The sequence below is a fragment of the Mya arenaria genome, chromosome 6, assembly GCF_026914265.1.
Source record: "Mya arenaria isolate MELC-2E11 chromosome 6, ASM2691426v1".
Taxonomy (NCBI): domain Eukaryota; kingdom Metazoa; phylum Mollusca; class Bivalvia; order Myida; family Myidae; genus Mya; species Mya arenaria.
In genome coordinates, this window is record NC_069127.1 from 75,655,637 (window position 1) to 75,670,712 (window position 15,076).

Consider the following 15,076-nt stretch of genomic DNA (forward strand, 5'->3'; position numbering starts at 1 on the left):
AACGTAGCCTGCCTTCTTTGAATGTCATAAACATCTTAAAGTCCCGGAACAAATGTAAGTAAAATACCATCTGGTTTCATATATTTACATACAATGGATTTTGCGTAGACTAAATGTGATTTTTTTTAAACGTTCAATGTTCAATAAAGAGTAATTTTAGTTGACCTTAATTTGCCTTCACGACAGTAAAGTATTTTTTTGGTTGAGTTATTCATGAGTTTATTAAACATGCTGGTGCAACATGTAACGCACTCACAAAATTCTGCACAAACTTGTGTTTAGGCTACTGAGCCTGTGAACAGTAGCCATTTGATGAATCAAATTTAGAGAAACGCTATTGCTTCGATACAGATATATATCTATAGAAAATTCCTACCAAGCTTGGCTTAATCTATATCCGTTTTACGTTGCCATTTAATTGCAATCTTGCAATAGACAGCTTCTGGTTCATAGACAAATACATGCACGAATAGTGCGATTGAAATAGACAGCTTACCGGTAAGGCACAATATGAAAAGACTTCCCAAGTAAACAATTGAAATGAATTCTTGTTTGATCAAAAGCTATCTAAACTATTCAAAGAACTACATATGACTTTGATGCAAACGTGGTTTTCCCTGAAGTCAGTACTCTTAGCAAAAGTATATGTTGTGATAAATTGTTGGTTATTTATGATGACCTTTTATTCATCATGTTTTGGTTTTGATCATTTAAACCTATGGAAACGATTAACCTACGAAATTAAATACATGTTCAATTTAAGTCTCAGTAAAATATTAACTTATTACATTCATGAGAATATGAGTTATTGGCGACTATCAAAATGAATTGCAAATGGCATACAAAATACATAGAATCATAATGGGGATGACGATACTAAGGTCTTTGCAAACGTGTATCTGATCCATTTGCTTATTGCATAGTGTTTTCTCCTGTTGTATACATTGAAACTGTTAACTGAAAAATGGATTAAGATATGTTTAAATCAGAAGCACTAATATGATATACAATTTGCACAAACACAAAATCGTCCCGAATCATTTTTCCCATTCATATTGACTAGCTGTTCATCTGTATTCACGGAATTATGAAAATGTTCTGGTTGCCGTAGTATAGAGTACATAATAAACAAAATCATATGTAGTAAATTTTCTGCTAAAATAACAAAAAAAGTGATTGCTCGCTTCCGCCATAATCCCGGCGTTAAAGAGATAAGTCAACTTGTTCGAGAAAGTCGTTAACAACAGAAGAAAAAATGGACGTCTTAGTTTATGTAAGCATCATAATGATATCTTACTTTAGTGCAACACATTTCTAAACTGAAAGCCACAATATTTGTGTATGTCCGTATATTTGTTTACATTCACAAATAAAAAAAACAATTAAAATTTGTCTTAGGTCTCTTCACGGCTTCACCGACAAAAAAGAAAATGTTTATTTATCTGTAAAACATTACAAATATCATTTGATTGTAGCCAACAGTCCATGCAATGATGAGATTATGGGGTATAATTGAGTTGTGTGCACAGCGTACCTATTACATATCGCTACGTCAGCGTTTCTCGATTTTTGGTTCTTGCATTTGACACTATACTATTTTACATTTCATTTTTTTTTATATAAGACAGAACAACTATTTTGATAGGGGTTTTCAATGCAAAACCATTTTTTAATGTAACGTATGCTTTTGTCCGAACGATCAAACAATTGATTTTTACAGAAATCTAAATAGATAATAATTTACCTCCATACTACCTTCTCTTTATCAGAAGTACTTTTGGACAAATGGTTGCAAAATGAATTGACTATTATCATTGGAAATCACATTCAAACAAGGAGGAATTAATCACAAAAAATACTTCAACTGTCCTTAAACAGCCAACACTTTGCCTCGGTACCAATATACACTTTTGACATGTCAATGAAGTGGCGCTTTTACTAAATGACTTATTCAAGACTTTTGAAAGCTGACTTTGGATAGGACGTGGCGGTTCAACTACGTGACTTATTCCAGATATTTTAAAACTGACTTTGTGGGTTTGTGGGAATAGTTTATATTCAAACCGAGGGGAGATAGCTATGCAAACTGCAATGGTATTTAGTACTGGATAAGTTAACAAACTGTTTACAATGCTTTTTATTTCAAACTAATTGGGACATAAGGTCGTTGAATGGAAGTTTACTTTCCATAAAAAAGTGAAACATATCAAATATATATCAAGAATCCTTATATCTCTCAATATATCTATAAAAGTAAAGAAGTTGCTTAAATACCAAATGGAAGATTGGAGAATTAAAATCCGGTTCAGAAGCGCTCTTGAGTTGGAATTTTCTACACGGACCGGAAACACACGATTGACCTTTTCTCTGGCAAATATTGATTGATATAATAAAAAATCCAAAAAAGCAACGTCACTTGAATGTCATTTGTAAATGGTTTGAAAGCTTGTATCGGAAATAGTATACCGGTCGCCAGGTAGGGTAGAACATTTGTATCCGGAATTGCCCTCAGTTGCAACATACATAGAACATGTTTATTTACCTGATTTTTACTTAATTGAGAGAAACATAAATATATTGTGCATTCGAAATGTGTGCTTCTGACGCGTCGAATAGTGCTGTTAAACGTATCAAATCGTCAAAAGCTCAAAGTTAGTACAAAGATAACTATGTGTTTCAGATTAAGATCAAAATATATATTGTATATGCATCATACTTTAAACAGCGATTGAGATATATTGATTGAGATATATTGCTATTTGTCAAAAAAGCAAACATTTTCTTGTTATTGTAAACCTTGAATTAGTATTAAAGGACATTTCATAACATTTTATTTGTAAAACGAGCGCGATTTCAAAGTCATTTCGAAAATGGCATCGTCGACATTGCGTACCAGCCATGTAAGCGTTGATGTTTGATTTAGATAGCAGAAGGGGCTTAAAAGTCAAACAGTGAAAACATGAAACAGGAACGTTCACTTTTTGAAACTTTGAAATGTCAATTATATTTTACTGACAAATGTCAATATATCACAGTAAAACATTTAATAAATATTTGCCTTTTAAGGTATTTTGGTATCTTTCTCGCGTATTGCGTAATAATTAATTACAAGTCAGGTAGCGAGATTTAATCTAATATATCATGTCTTAATAATACGCCGACAAAAAGTTAATAAAAAGTTAACAATCCGTACAGAATGATATTAGCAATAAGAATCATCTTAGACAGACGCTAGTAGACTTTAATGTACTGTTCTTCATCTTCGGCCAGACATGAGACGTGTGAAATATGATATTATTCCTATTATTTATTTATGTATTGCTTTTTGTTGCATACATGAATATGAATATGAATAAAATTCCATTGATATGCTGATATCTATTTTGCACTTTTGATTTGAGTATCAGTTTAACAGTGGTGTAGCAGAAATTACACAATGTAATCCAGAGCGATAGACCAAGCAGTAAAACACCTGTGATAGTCCGTGCCTTCTCGTTACTTACTTTGGATGTATTTTAGGTTTCTAAAACATCTCTCTACCATAACGTTTTGTTAAATGGGAAGGTATCAAAAGTTAGTAGGCCTAAACCAAAAATCTAGTAGACAACTAACAATAGACGCAGAGGACCACACACACATTTTACATTTATATAGATATCAATTAATAGCACAAAGTCAGTTAGCGTGATTTAGTTTAGAATATTACGTCAAAATAATACGCCAACAATATAGTTCATGAACAACTAACACAGGATTACCAGTTGACTTATTTAACATTTATTCTTATTTTTCTAAGAGTTAAGTAGTATAAGACTATACGGACATAGAGTTTAAAACCTTTTCTTAGGCAAACAGTGGCAGATAGTTGTGTATGTATATGATTGCATCGTACCTTTTTAAGTGTGTACAAAACTATTGAGGCCACTGTAGCTTATGTTGTGCAATCAACTAGTGCAACTAATCGTGGTTTAAATGCTTAAGTTCTGAAATTGGCAGTTTGTTCATTTTGATAAAAGTAAATTAAAAGTTGTTCCATTTATCATACGCCTCTTTGATTCTCTACCGATATTTTGAAGATCTTGCAGAATTTCCATAATCAGAAGACCCTCCCATCTGCCACTCAGACCGGCGAAATCTATTCTGTCTTATAACTTAATGCCATATAGACTCTTTAAAACATTGCTGTATTTTATCTTTATTTTTTCTTTTGATTTCCATGTGAAGAAGTGGTCCAGCATACTGGTACGTCCACATTAGTATAGGTCGTAATGGACCACAGATGTTGTATATTTTAATTAATGGATATTAGAAGAGTCTTGAAGATAGCGTTCTTTTTGGCTCCACTCACACTCCCTTAAGATTTACTGTTCAATAAATAAGTTTCGTTTTATGATAAGATAAGTACCCTTATAAGTTTTGAAAAAAGTATTGGAAGTGCAAACATAATTCCAAAGCTTTAATTGGTCGCCCCAAAAGCGCCGTGTTTTTAAAAACTGCTTACGGATGAATTTGAAGGGCCAATTCAAATATAGCAATTACGAAAATGTAACGAGCTTGAATTTCAGCTTCTTTAATACCCACAAATATTTTGCGGAATGCATATAGAGTTGCTTTAGTCCGTCCGTACATTCCGAAACATTTTATGTCAAGCTCTTCATACACCATACATCATTTGAGGATTTTCTCCAAATGGCCACATACACCATACGAGAATATGCTCCAAATGTCCACATTCACCACATACAGCATACGAGGATATGATCCCAATGTTAACATACAGCATTCGAGGATATGCTCCAAATTTCAACATACAACATTCGAGGGTATGCTGCAAATGTCCACATACAACATTTGAGGGTATGCTCCAAATTCCAACATACAACATTCGAGGATATGCTCCAAATTTCCACATACACCATACGAGGATATGCTCCAAATGTCCACATACACCATACATGGATATGCTCCAAATGTCCACATACAACATGCGAGGATATGCTCCAAATGTCCACATACAACATTCGAGGATTTCCTCCAAATGTCCACATACTCCATACGAGGATATGCTCCAAATGTCCACAAACAACATCAGAGGATTTGCTCAAAATGTCCACATACACCATTCTAGGATTTGCTAAAAATATCCACATACACCATTCGAAGATTTGCTCGAAATGTCCACATACAACATACGAGGATTTGCTCAAAATGTCCACATACACCATTCGAGGATTTGCTCAAAATGTCAACATACACCATTCGAGGATTTTCTCGAAATGTCCACATACAACATACGAGGATACGCTCAAAACCTCCACATACACCATTCGAGGATTTGCTCGAAATGTCCACATACAACATACGAGGATTTGCTCGAAATGTCCATATACAGCATACGAGGATATGCTCGAAATGTAGACATACAACATTAGAGGATATGCTCAAAATGTCCACATACAACATTCGAGGGTATGCTCCAAATGTCCAAATACAACATTTGAGGGTTTGCTCCATATTTCAACATACAACATTCGATGGTCTGCATCAAATTTCAACATATAAAACTCGAGGGTTCGCTCCAAATTTCAACATACAACATTGTAGGGTTTGTTCAAAATTTTCACATACAACATTCGAGGTTTTGCACAGGTGATGAAGCATCATTTGCTGATAACCGAAAAGAAATGATTGTTTTGCTGCGTCAATATTGATCAGAATAAAAAATGGCATTTTGAAGAGGGTAGTGACAACATTTTTTATTTCGGACTCTGCATACATCCTTTAGACAAATGTACAGATGAGTAAACAAGAGCGATTTAGTGTTGCGTTTATTTTGACTAGAACGATAGCTTTCTTCATAATTGAGTTTCGGTGAAACTCCTGTGTCGAACTCCTAGTAAAAAGTACATCACTCGACACCTTTCCATACGCTCACCGTTGATATCATTTGCAGACGACTGTAAAAGAAGGATTTTTACTTCGCCCATTTTAAGTTGAATTCTGGTATTATGTGTTAATTCTTTAAAGGTATGTCGAACTTGTCATACAAGAGTTGGAACTCATACAAATAAGCAGGCATTATATGCAGATAAGGGAATAATTTTAATCCGAGTCCTTTTTAACCATAGTTATGGTTCTTGATTTAAGAAAATTATGTATCAAACATCTTGTAAACTGAAAGATTGTTCGTGTCCCTCTTTCATTTGTAAAAATAATCAAGTGGTTTGCTTCGAGTTTGCTATTTGTCTTAGAAAGATATCATTCAACCTCTCCTTAAAATGAACTTATTTCTTATTAACAATTCATAGCTTACTTAAATTGCCAATCATCTTTAATCGTGAAGGTCATGACCGAAAACCGATAGTGATATTATGGCCATAACGGAGCCATCATTCTGGCGAAGAATACGGAATTAATGAACACACAAATGTATTTTACTCTTATCGAGAAGGAATTAAGAAAATATTGACAAGATATTTGTTTAGTATATCATTTTCAATACTTGCTTGATAATTCTGAGTATACATTACAGGCCATTTGGTTTCGTCAGGTAAAATATTTATGAAACAAATATCATACATAAAAATAAAAGAAATGTTGGTCAATCTGAATAACTAATAATATTTTGTTTTATTTTGACCTAAGGCTACAGAAAAAAGTTTGCATGCATCAGTTATAATAATTCAGATGAGTACTAGAATGCATATTTGTGCTGATGATGTACTAATCGGGCTTGGAATTCAATATTCAGCAAATGGGGATCTCTATGTGTGAATAACTGCAGTCTCTCAGAGCCGGAACATGTGACATAACAACGAAATGCAAAATATGACCCCAGTAACATCCTTACAAATACGTGACACTTCAATATACCAGTGAAATCTCACAGAAGCCCCATTATGATAAATATATTGTTCTTTATGGAAGAAATTACCGCATAAGGACATATAAATCGTGAATCACGGTTGTTTTACGTGACTTACAGATCAAAATTTGATTTATCAGTCCATTAACCATGTTTAGTAAAATGATATATTACAAACAATGAATAATTTATCTTATCTAACGACTTTTTATCATCGTATTGAAACAATAATTTTCAACTGACAATGACAGAAAGATGGTTTGTGTTACATGAGGGACTGTTTACCAGTTTTGTTCAAGAGTTTTCTTTTATTCTTTATCAACGCGCCATGACATCAATAACATAATCACTCAGTTGCAAGGAGCCAAACTAGCCTCAGTGTTGTTTTAAGGGTTTCGACGGTTTGGAAATCAGTTTTGAAGTTACAATTGCATGGTTTTGTGTACAGCTTCAAAAACATGATTGAGCATAATCATGTAGCCATTATTACTAAACTTCTTCAAAACAATGGTACCGAAGATGGTTGTTTGCCTGTTTTAACTGAATGGTGTTTCTTCACACATGTTGGATCACTGTCCGCCATGTTTAATGTTTTCAAAGTGGACTATTTTGGATTGAAAGTACCAACGAAACTGCCTCTGGAGGGATTTCGATAGTTTCTGTTTTCGTAAAACAAACGATAAAACTGGTCTTCATTGGATTTGAAACTGTTACAACAAATACCTATTTCATGAAACTAATATAAAATTTTGACTCAGTAGTATTCATCCGCAAACATTTTATTTATTTTTGTTCTCTTTTACTTTTGAATTCGTTTTTGGATACGGAAACGGAAACACCACTAGACTATAAACTTAATCTAAACATTTAGTCGATGTCTTACCGTAATAGATCTCTCGAAAGAAGTTGACGGCATCCTTGAACAGTTTCATTTTACCAAAATGTATATGTTGAAAAGAAATATTCAAGTGTGTATCAATATTAATATTCCTTCTAACGGTTAATTTTCTGGCTTGTAATTTTCCTAACAACGTCCTTGCGTATTTATCATTTCTTCTTATCCGAATACTTAGTTTTTAACATTCTGTATTAAGTCAATTCTATTTCAATTAATCCACGTCTTAACAAGTATAAACAATTCATGCTAATGCATTCGCCGTTAAAAATATCTGCGACCAATAATAACCGTTTATACGAAAAATAAAAAGAACAAAACAGTAATTCTTACAATGATATTTTTATATAAGTATTTTGTGTTTCGTAAGTCAATCTACTATGCATTGATTGGTCGAATATTTGCGATAGTGCAGTCCATTTTCTAATGCCCAGTGCAAAAATGTACTTTGGCTTTTAGATAAATTATAAATACAGAATTTTGTATTCTTCAGCGTTATAACGATAATTGGAAAAGCAAAGGTAGCAATACTCCTTCGGTTTGGATAAGTTTAATGGTTAAATTTTGCTATCATTTGTAACCTTTAGGATATGTTTGAAATTAAGTGCTCGGAAACAGCGTTTGCCCCGTTAGTATTTTTTTTTATAGTTTTTCGATACCAATCAAACGTGGTAACCATCACCTCAAAGAACAAAAATAGTTTTTACTAAATTTAAACCGTTCATTGACAGCAATCGAGAATGCGACACCGCGAACAACATTGCCGTTCATGATTATTTATTCCGTTTACAATGTTAATATGAAATATATGTTTGTTAATTTCCGGCCTGTTTCCAATTAAATCCAATGATTGATGGACCGATCTGACGTATTTGACCTCCATCTGAGCCCTGCAATTTAGAAAGTTAATTACCTTTTACTCATTGTTATTAAAAATACTTAACTACATTGAATAATTTGGTTAAGCAAATGCTCCGTTGTATTTTTTTAATTCATGTCTGGCATTGGGAGCTAGGATTTAAAATATAAAGAATATGAATGCAAAACGCCATTCCAAAAATAGGGTTGGTATGTCAAACTGTAAATACAGTGTTTTCGAGTAAGTCTTAAATCTAAAAATAAAAATAATCACGATGTTAATTTCAATTCCAATTACTTCAATTTAAGCTGCAAATATTCTGCGTTCAAAAAAGTAGTGTTGAATGACTTAAGACTCTCTGATTGATGTATCATACATCTTGATGTTGTGCAGACAAATATATATTAAAGATGACTCCAATTCAGGACACGTCGAAAAGGAATGCACTGAAAATGGATCTTGGGCTCTGCATCCGGAGACGGGAAAAGAATGGACGGATTACAGCAAATGTGTCAATATAAAGGTTCACATTACCTAAACTATCTTCTGATTAATTGTAATGGAGTATATTGATTGTTTACTTTATATAGTTTTTTTCTATATTTGAAAGATATTTTTAGAAAGACATTCCTTTGGAAACACTAAATACATGCAAAGTTGAAATTAACTGCATCGGTTTGATTAAAACTGTTCATCGACAGTCATAATACTGCCTGTATTTCCAGGGATTCAAAGGTGTGGTTTATGCTAGCGTCGGGGCAAGCGTATTTAGCCTTGTCTTTCTGTTGCCAGCTACACTCATCCTAATGGCGTACAGGTAATATTATGTTCGTATGCCATTTTTAGAACTATTTGATTGCCGCAACATTATATAATTATTTATATATTGACAACAAAGTGATAGCCACAGCCTCATTAATAGTTATTCTTTTAAATGTAATAGTTGTATTGTTGTGTTGGTGTGCTGGTGTGGTGGAGGTGGTAAAAGAATTGGTAGTAGTAGTAGTAGTAGTGGTAGTGGTAGTGGTAGTGGTAGTGGCAGTAGTAGTAGTAGTAGTAGTAGTAGTAGTAGTAGTAGTAGTAGTAGTAGTAGTAGTAGTAGTAGTAGTAGTAGTAGTAGTAGTAGTAGTAGTAGTAGTAGTAGTAGTAGTAGTAGTAGTAGTAGTAGTAGTAGTAGTAGTAGTAGTAGTAGTAGTAGTAGTAGTAGTAGTAGTAGTAGTAGTAGTAGTAGTAGTAGTAGTAGTAGTAGTAGTAGTAGTAGTAGTAGTAGTAGTAGTAGCAGTAGAATCGGTACAAACAACAGTAAAAACAACAGCATTAGCTGTTTTAATAGTAGAATTATTACCGGAAGCAGCAACAACAGTAGCATTAGCTGTAGCTGTAGCAGCAGCAGAATCAGCAGTTATAGTAAAAGTTATAGTAGTAGTTGTAGTAGTAGTAGTAGTAGTAGTATTGTAGTAATAGTAGTGGTTGCGGAAGCTGCATTAAAAGTAATGCCTAAGAGACAAGAAGTCAAGACAATTACTCATTACACTTTTTAGACAACTGCGCAGCCAACAGCGCATCCGGCTGCACGTGTGCCTGTTCATGTCGTTCATTCTGACAGGCCTTCTCAGTCTACTCTGGGAACTGCTTGTATACAATGATAGAGTGGAAAACCCGTGGAAACAGACCTTCATGTTTAGAAAAGAGGTATAAGTCGGTTGCTTAATGTAATTTTATAGCGTTACGTTCGTGTCACTTAATGAATGGCAACACTATCCGCTTGTTGATTATGATTGCGTGATACTTCTCGATATAACAAAAAAGATAGTACCACGTTTAGAAAACATACCGAACATAACAGATAGCATGAACAAGACATTGTGTAGTTGCTGAAATATTTATTCTAGGCGTTGGATTAAATTGAATCCTTCATCGCAGCTTTTAAGAAGTGTCTTGATTTAGCGGAGGCAAAATTGAAAGTCTCTTTTTTATGTCATCTTTTTCATATTTCATTCGTTATTGTTAGATCTTTTCTTCCATGGATTATGCGAAATTTATAATCTTCGCTAAAGCTGTGGAAGACGTTTGGACGGTTATATATATTACATGTCTCAAATATTAATTTTTTGCCGACATCTTAGCATGACTGCACGAAGACATTTATTCCCGCAGCACATTTGCCTTGTAATTTGCGATCCGTTCTTTTAATTAAGAAATTGAGATCGAATATCTTTATTGTATTTATCAGCTGTTTCCTGATGCTCAGTCGCACTCTTAAGCCCTATTAATTTAAAAAACCGTATACCTAACCCACTCGCTCGCGGATATTTAGGTGTTCAGTTTATCCCTCTATCCTCCCAGGTGCAATTAGCGACATTGACGAATTTACCTAACTATGCTATCTTGCGTCGCCATCTTGCATACCGACCAGTTACCAGGTATCAATCTAAGAATATATATTTAACCATGACAGGATAACTTTTGGAAATAAATGAAAGCATACAATATCCCCTGGATTGCCCGAAATACTTCTCTCAAAGAACTAAAAAATACGTATGTAAGTTAGCGACTCGTCCATTAAAGCATCATTGTTATCCGCAGGTATCGTGCAAAGTAATTTACATCTTGCTCCGGTACGCCACCAGCGCCAACTTCTTTTGGATGTTCTGTGAGGGCTTTTACCTGTTCAGACTTCTAGTGCACGCCTTTCAGGTTCCCAGAAGCATCAAACAATACTTTGTTATTGGTTGGGGTAGGTAGGCTGTGTATGAGTATGAAAATGTGTTATTTAACATATAAGAATACTAATTGGTATAGCAATTGTAAATTATTTGCAGATGTAAAAGATATGACCTTTTCAACTTGGTTTACTATTACGCAATATCTAAACTTTTAAGAAATACTTTGTTCAAAGGTAGAAAGTAATGTCAATTAACAGTACTTTGCTTTGCAACGGTTTCACTAGGTAGCATTTACCCTGTAATCAGAAAAGCTGTTAAACGACGGTTGAAATGTTCTTTTCATCAATTATACATGCAATCAAATAATACATTTCTGCCCTGCACGCTAACTCTTGTGCTTATTTTTATTTTCAGTCGGACCTGCACTTCCTATTGCAATTTATTCCACTTTCAGATCGATATACGCAAACGACATGTTAGTGAGCATTTATCTATTTATATATTAAACATCATTGTAAAGTTCCATTCATGATACATATTGCTTTAATAGCACTGTGAATATAAATACAATACATCATGAAATACTTCACATAACATTTCATTCATGACAAATGTTGCTGTTAATATCGCTGTGAATGTAGAGACAGTGCGCCATTAGAAACTATAAGTAATATTCCATTCTTGAGAAATATTGCTTTTAATATCACTGTAAATTTAAAAAAAATATGCATACATTAGTGAATAATGTCGTTTATACATTCTTAACATACACGCTCATATTTTCAAAGCTATAAAAGCAATATTTTTAATGTTGCTTTTCTTTTTCTACAGCATATCTAGAAAAGAAAACATTGTTAGATAAAGATTTAAGTTAGCACATCAAATATATGCATTTTTATTTATGCAATATCTTGATAAAATTGAAAACGATATAACTGCTTTCTATTTGAATATAATTATTTGTAAAGATTCCCTTCACATGTACTTTTATTGGCATTCAGCTGCTGGGTAAAGAACGCGGGCGGATTTGAGTGGATCGTTTATACACCAAACCTCCTATCCATTCTGGTAAAATGATGCTTTAAACTTATCAACTTGATTGTTCCATTTATATAAAAAAAAATCCATTTCCAATTAGTGTTTAGACTAAGCACTTCAGATAAAATCAGATACGCTTTTGGCAAACTCGTGCTTAAACATGAGCAGTTTCTTTCAAAACAGCATCCGGATTAAGTTTGCAAATCCGGAATTTTTGCAAACTTATTTTTTTTATTTTTCACCCAATGTTTTTTATTTTTGTATTTTTAAAATGTGTTAGGTAATACTAATAAGAGATATTTTTTGTTTCCTGAAATTTAATTTAGAAATATGTTTTTTTGGCATTTAAAGTCAACTTTTCCAATGGGAGTCCCATTGGAAAATGGCCTTCCCATTGGAAAAATGGTTTTTCCAATTGGAAAATCAGCCCAACATTTTTTGTTGGAAAATTCTCCCACATTTTCAAAAAAGGAATTAGTGATTAATAAGAATCATTATCATTAATGGTTATAATGTTATCTAGAAAAAGTGCGTTTATAGTACTTTTTATCATTTTTTGTAAAAAAAAATCCCGTCGACCATTTTTTCCAATTGGATATTTCCCACAATTCAATATGGGAAAAGTCAGGAAATTGGAAAACTCCAATTGGAACATTGTCCCATTGGAATCTTCCAATTGGTAACATTGGCAATGGGCTTAATCCAATTGGAGGTTCTGGCAATAAATTTTAATGGGAAAATATTTCAACTTTCCTAAATCTCTTAAAAGAACACCTATTTATTTATTTAGGAATATATTTGAAGTTTTGTTTTATTGTTTACCTGTGTCCTGACATTGTATCCATCCAATTCCAAGCTAATACTTCTGTGCTGATATCTTAGCGATAAGATTTAAGCATCTTTTAATGAATTTGAATGCAATAAATCATATCAAAAATTACCTGAAGTATTCTTACTCAACCAGTGACACAAATTCCATTTTTTAAATATCTTTACACTAGTTTCATCTCCTCAGACGCCATTTTTAATCGATTAAGTTGTGGTTACAAACGACTAAGAACTTATTCATTTTTTCAAAGCTATACTCACTTTTACGCTTGAAAATGTTATTTCGGTTGTCAGTACCTTTACACAGAAAATGTACCATTTTCTTGATTTTTAATGAAGATGTAATTAATTGATGGAAATCCATATGAAATGTTTTACCTAAGATAATAGTTTATTTCATACACACTGTTCTGCAGGGGAGCAGGACCTTTCAACCCCAAGAGGCTTTTTAACCCTTCTAAAAAAGAACACTTTTCAGTTTTCAACCCTTAGACTTTTAAACCCCTATTTCAAAGACTTTTCAACCCCTACCTGTTTGGACTTTTTAACTCCTATAACAAAGACTTTTCAACCCCTAGTTGAATTATTTTAATAACCATATTAAAGACTTTTTAACTCCTAAACCAAAGACTTTCCAACCCCTATTATTTGGTTTTGAGCTGGTCCAAGCTAAACACCATTAAAAATGCTGCAAGGCATTTTAGAATGTTAACATGCATCATGTGCCAATGCCTTCCTCAAACAGTAATACTAGTATATGTTTTAGAAAAAAATATCGAACTGTACAAACATGTAAGGCTGGTGAATTTTGCATTACAAAATAAACGCTATTGGTAATTAATGCCATGTTGTCACTTTACTACATACCCGGTAGTAGTATATAAGCCAGTCATCCTACAAGATAGCTGTGAAGCAAAAATACACATATGATGATTACTTGTAAATCATCTTGTATATGTGGAAAAAATGAACTTGTTATCTAGCTGATTGTAAAAACACTTTGTCATTCTTAAAGGGACTCGTACCTCATTGGCACCAAATAATCATTTTCCAGGTAATGTGTCTGAAATAATTAGTTAACTCTTTGATACTGAAATTGCAGAACAAAATACAATGAAAGTATGAAAATAAAGTCTTGTTTTAATCAGGGGTGAACCTACGCTTTTTACGTCATGGACAAATAAATAGCATAACCACTCAGCAAAAGGGACTCATACATAATTTATGGATATTTTGATCATGCATACCTTGGAAGCAACACCTTTTATTTCGTATTTAAAACAAATTTGCTAAAGAACCACATTTTACAAACTACGAGCTATAACTTATACAATAAACTCATACCTGGTTGAGCATTTTTGATGTAGAAATGAGGCACCCAAAATGCCAACAAGTACATATATGCATGCATAAATATTGAAGCAATGGTTAACATCGTCGCTTAAGTATATCCCTCACGCATCAAAATTAATTTTGCAATTGCACTAGTGGCCAGAAGGAGGGGGGGGGGGTGACCCCCCCCCCCACCACAACGTACCGATGTCGTCCAAGTTAACTTTTCGTTTCGAGGCAGGGGATATAGGGTAATCCAGAAGAACTGGAAAAAAGGTTGTGAAATTGCGTAAATTTGTTTATTTTTTGTTTAGTGACACTGTTATTCAAAATCAATACATACACATATATAACAAACATCAATTGTGACTGATAAACCTTTAACTACATACTAAATAATGCATTTATTGAAAATATTTATTACTGATAACAAGATTGTAACCGTGTTTTTAATAGCAGAAAGCGCAAAAAATATTAAATGATTGGTAAATGCTAAAATATTTATTGTGGTCTACTATAGTCTCATAAGGTAGAAATACCGTGTGTAATGCTCATTTCTTTCAAATTTAACTCGATATCCTTCATAAGAACCA

General features: G+C 33.3%; 1 protein-coding gene across 1 annotated transcript in view; it reads left to right on the forward strand.

Moving 5' to 3' along the window:
- The window catches only part of LOC128239442 (calcitonin gene-related peptide type 1 receptor-like), a 94,983-nt gene that overhangs the window by 59,535 nt on the left and 20,372 nt on the right, over window positions 1-15,076 (forward strand). Inside the window, exons 4-9 of the mRNA XM_052956075.1 lie at window positions 9,045-9,142; window positions 9,345-9,436; window positions 10,161-10,311; window positions 11,206-11,356; window positions 11,700-11,760; window positions 12,287-12,353. Coding sequence (XP_052812035.1) covers window positions 9,045-9,142; window positions 9,345-9,436; window positions 10,161-10,311; window positions 11,206-11,356; window positions 11,700-11,760; window positions 12,287-12,353 — 620 coding nt within the window. The remainder of the gene's footprint in view (window positions 1-9,044; window positions 9,143-9,344; window positions 9,437-10,160; window positions 10,312-11,205; window positions 11,357-11,699; window positions 11,761-12,286; window positions 12,354-15,076) is intronic.